At 49.4% G+C, this 4,673-nt stretch overlaps 1 protein-coding gene across 1 annotated transcript; it reads left to right on the plus strand.

The window, feature by feature from the left end:
- Nucleotides 1-232: 232 nt before the first annotated feature.
- Nucleotides 233-3,582, plus strand: SPCS2 (signal peptidase complex subunit 2 homolog (S. cerevisiae); the record flags this gene model as incomplete). Its single annotated transcript, XM_010010610.1, has 4 exons — nt 233-316; nt 1,046-1,206; nt 2,238-2,336; nt 3,335-3,582. Coding segments are annotated over 4 exons (531 nt in total), but the record flags the coding sequence as incomplete, so codon positions are not given.
- Nucleotides 3,583-4,673: the final 1,091 nt, after the last annotated feature.

Consider the following 4,673-nt stretch of genomic DNA (forward strand, 5'->3'; position numbering starts at 1 on the left):
GGTGTCTGTGACAAGGTTTAAAAGCTTAAATCCATAAAGGTAACGGGTAGGGTGGTGCTGAAGTGGCGGTGGCTGTGACACAGCTGTGTAATCCAGTGATCCCCTCCATCTCTGGTCCGGTTTTCCCAACCAGGCGGCTGTTGTCCGGCTTGTTTCCCATCCTTGTGCTCACGACACAGCATTAAAATGAAAGGCCAGTTCTGTCTTTAACTCCATTTTGTTTCTGTTGCAGTGGAAGATCGACGACAAACCAGTGAAAATTGACAAATGGGACGGTTCAGCTGTGAAAAATTCCTTGGACGATTCTGCCAAAAAGGTAATTCCTGTAAGCCCTGGTCATAGAGACCTGGAATGGTTTGGGTTGAAGGCGCCTTAAAGCTCCTCCAGCTCCAACCCCTGCCCTGGGCAGGGACACCTTCCACTAGAGCAGGTTGCTCCAAGCCCCTGTGTCCAACGTGGCCTTGAACACTGCCAGGGATGGGGCAGCCACAGCTTCTCTGGGCACCCTGGGCCAGTGCCTCAGCATCCTCACAGGGAACAGCTTCTGCCTTAGATCCAACCTGAACTTCCCCTGTTTCAGTTTGAACCCATCACCCCTTGTCCTGTCACTCCAGTCCCTGATGAAGGTCCCTCTCCAGCATCCTTGTAGCCCCCTTCAGATACTGAAGCTGCTCTGAGGTCTCCAGCAGCTTCTCTTCTCCAGGCTCAACAGCCCCAGTGTTCTCAGCCTGTCTCCATACAGGAGCTGTTCCAGCACCTGATCATCCTCGTGGTCTCCTCTGGACTTGCTCCAACAGCTCCATGTCCTTCTCATGTTGGGCACCCCAGAACTACACCCAGTGCTGCAAGTGGGGTCTCACCAGAGCAGAATAGAGGGGCAGGATCCCCTCCTTCGACCATACCCAAGGCAGATACTAGTTCTGCATCAAGCTGCTGCTCAGTTTACCCATGTAATCAACTCCTTTCTATCTAAGTCCATTCCAGAAGCAGTTTATCCCATTTATGAGAAGCACAAAACAATCTCAGCTCCATGTTTCTCCCTCAGGTTCTCCTGGAGAAGTACAAGTACGTTGAAAACTTCCGCCTGATCGACGGCCGCCTCATCATCTGCACAATCTCATGTCTCTTTGCCATTGTAGCTTTGATTTGGGATTACCTGCACCCCTTTCCTGAATCTAAACCTGTTCTTGCCTTTTGTGTTGTATCATATCCTTTACAGATGGTGTCTCATTTATACCCAAAGGGTTTATTTTCCCCACAAAACACAAAAAACCCTTTTCTCTGTATTCCCACTTTCAAGCCTGGGGGAATTTTACTTCCTGTGGTGTGGAGATCAGCTGATAATCAAATAGTTTTCATGTGATGGCAACAGTCCTGCTTGTCTGGGTGTGACACACTGAAATCTGGGAGATGTGTGGGTCCAGCCTTGCAGCAGGGTTCACATCAGAGAGGTCACAGCTCCTGGGCAGCTGATCTGCTCGCCAGACCTCAGACACCGACCACGCAGAGCACACTCTGCTTCAGTGTGTGAATCCCAAACTGAGCATCAGCCTTTGAAAGTTTCAGGGAGTTGTTTTGGGTTGATTTTGGTTTTATTCTGGCCATAGTCTCTTTACAGGAAGACCTGCTCTGTATTGATAGAACACATCAGGTACTGAGCATGCAAAGTGAAGCTTCTCTGAGCACCCTGTGCCAGCACCTCAGCACCCTCCCAGGGAAGAGCTTCTGCCTCAGAGCTCATCTCACTCTCCCCTCTGGCAGGTTCAAGCCATTCCCCTTGGCCTGTCCCTACATCCCTTGTCCAAAGCCCCTCTCCAGGTTTCCTGGAGCCCCTTTAGGCCCTGGAGCTGCTCTAAGGTGTCCCCTTCAGGAGCCTTCTCTTCTCCAGCTGCCCCAGCCCAGCTCTCTCAGCCTGGCTCCAGAGCAGAGCTGCTCCAGCCCTCGCAGCAGCTCCGGGGCCTCCTCTGGCCTCGCTCCAGCAGCTCCACGTCCCTCTTATGTTGGGGGCAATGGGAAAGATTGATGAAGATCTCCCAATTAGTATTTAATTTCTGATGTTAATGAGGAATTGGCCTGTTTGGAGCAATGGTCTCATGAGAGGTGGTTAAATCCTGGTGTCTGAGGGGATCCAGCCAATTTCTCTGACATGTTTCTACTTCCAGTTCCTGCTCCTTATGTTCCTTAACCTTTTATCTTTGCACATACTTTGTGATGATGGGAATCCTGACTATCTATACCTCATATAAAGAAAAGAGCATTTTCCTTGTAGCTCACAGAAAAGACCCTGCGGGGATGGACCCCGATGACGTTTGGCAGCTTTCCTCCAGTCTCAAACGGTATCTTGGGATTCGTGGGAATGCGGTACCAGCACAGCTTTGGTTTGCCTGTGCTACCATGAGCAATAAAGCTGTGTTTTGGGAAGCTCCTGAACAAAATAGAGGGAAAATTTTGGTGTTTCTGGAGCAGGGATGTGAGCTTTCCAAGTCATGATCTTTACGGCTTCCCGGACAATTTTATAGAATCCTGGAATTGTTTGGGTTGAAGGGACCCTAAAGCTCATGTAGTCCCAACCCCCTGCCCTGGGCAGGGTCACCTTCCACTAGAGCAGGTTGCTCCAAGCCCCTGTGTCCAACCTGGCCTTGAACACTGCCAGGGATGGGGCAGCCACAGCTTCTCTGGGCACCCTGTGCCAGCGCCTCAGCACCCTCACAGGGAAGAGCTTCTTCGCTATATCCAACCTAAATCCCCCCTGTTTCAGTTTGAACCCATCACCCCTTATCCTGTCATTTACAGTCCCTGATGAGGAGTCTCCAGCATCCTTGTAGCCCCCTTTAGCCACTGGAAGGCTGGATGTATGATTAATATTCACCACAGAATATTACCACATGGAAGCACTAGCTTCTCTTTAAATGTGTGTGTGGGGAAATTAATCAGGAGCAGTATGAAAACCTTTAATTGTGTTATAATTAACACTCACACTTTGTAGCTCTTGGTGCCCATGTGGGAGCCTCCACCCTGGGGGCTTCCCCCTTAATAAAGATCAGTATTTCTCCTCATAGAATCAAACAGGCTGGAAAAGCCCTTCAAGCTCATCCAGCCCAACCTTTATCCCAGCCCTGCCAAGGCCACCACCAACCCCTGGCACTGAGGCCTCGGCTCCACGGGCTGGGAACACTTGCAGGGACGGTGACTCCAGCCCTGCCCTGGGCAGCCTGTTCCAATGCCTGAGCACCCTCTGGGCAAGGAATTGTTCCTCAGCTCCACTCCAAACTTCATCTTCTTGCTGTTGTCTCAGTTAAACCAGGCTTAGGTTGTGTTTTCCATGTCCCTGCAGGTTTGATGACAAGTACACCCTGAAGGTGACGTTCATCAGCGGCAGAACCAAGCAGCAGAGGGAAGCCGAGTTCACCAAGTCCATCGCCAAGTTCTTCGATACCAACGGCACGTTGGTGATGGAGGCCTATGAGCCCGAGGTGTCCAAGCTGCACGACAGCCTGGCCATGGAGAGGAAAATCAAGTGACCTGGAATGCTGCCGGCTCCCGGGAATGTGCTCAGTGAACACCAATAAAGCAAAACGACAAGAGGGAATCACTGTGTTTGTCCCGAAATCCTGAACTGTTCTGCATGAGTGAGGGGTTTCAGGTTGAATCCAGGATTATCAATCTTGACTCCTGCAGTTTTAATCTAGAGGCCAAGTTTTTAATCTCAAATCCCAGATTTTTTTAATCCTAAATTCAGGATTTATATTCATCTAATCCTGGATTTTTCAGTCTCAAATCCCAGGTTTTTAATCTTGAATCCAGTATTTTTATTGTCAAATCCCAGATTTTTCAATCTTGAATTCAGGAATTTTTATCTCAAATCTCTGTTTTTTTAATATGAAATTCAGGATTTTTAATCTCTAATCCAAGGTTATCGATCTCAAATCCCATACTCCTGAATCCCAAGGGGTTTTATCTCAAATCCCAGATTTTTTTAATCTCAAATCCAGGTTTGTCATCTCAAATCTTGGATTTTTAATCTCTAATTCAATGTCTTCAATCTTGAGTCCAGGTTTTTTAACCTTGAATCCCAGATTATTTGGATGCTGATGGCAAAGCCACTGCTGTGTCCTCAGCATCCTTCCCATGGACAGTGCATGAGGACTCCTCCAACAGGAGACATCTCACTTCTTCCCATTTTACCTCTCTGTGTGTGGAATATTCCCATTTCACATTGCTTTTTCCTTTCCCATTAGGAATTCAGGACAAACCCCTCTGCAACACAAACACATTTCCTTTATATTTATCCAGTTGGGGACAGTGAATTGTTTTATATAAACCCCTTTTATGTGTGTTGGGGGGTGATAAATACGTTTCTTGTCTATATTCGACCACGGAGCTTCCCGATCCGGTGGAACCAGGAGAGGGAAGGGTTGGCGGGGGGTGTGTCTGCTTCTCTGCCCGTTTGTCCTATCGCACCTCCTGTCCCCGTCCCCTCCTTCTGCAAACGGGCATTTGCCAAAAGACACAGTTTTGGGGTGGGTTTAGTCAGTAAAAAGGCAGAACCGGTGTTAAACGTGTCCTGGAGCAGCCCGGGAGCGCTCCGCGGCTCAGGCCGAGGGGGGAGCCCCGTTAAACGGCTCTAGCGCAGCGTCCTCCCCGCGGCACCGGGCAGGAAGAGGCGGGACGGG

The sequence above is a fragment of the Nestor notabilis genome, unplaced genomic scaffold (assembly GCF_000696875.1).
Source record: "Nestor notabilis isolate BGI_N333 unplaced genomic scaffold, ASM69687v1 scaffold32982, whole genome shotgun sequence".
Lineage (NCBI taxonomy): Eukaryota > Metazoa > Chordata > Aves > Psittaciformes > Psittacidae > Nestor > Nestor notabilis.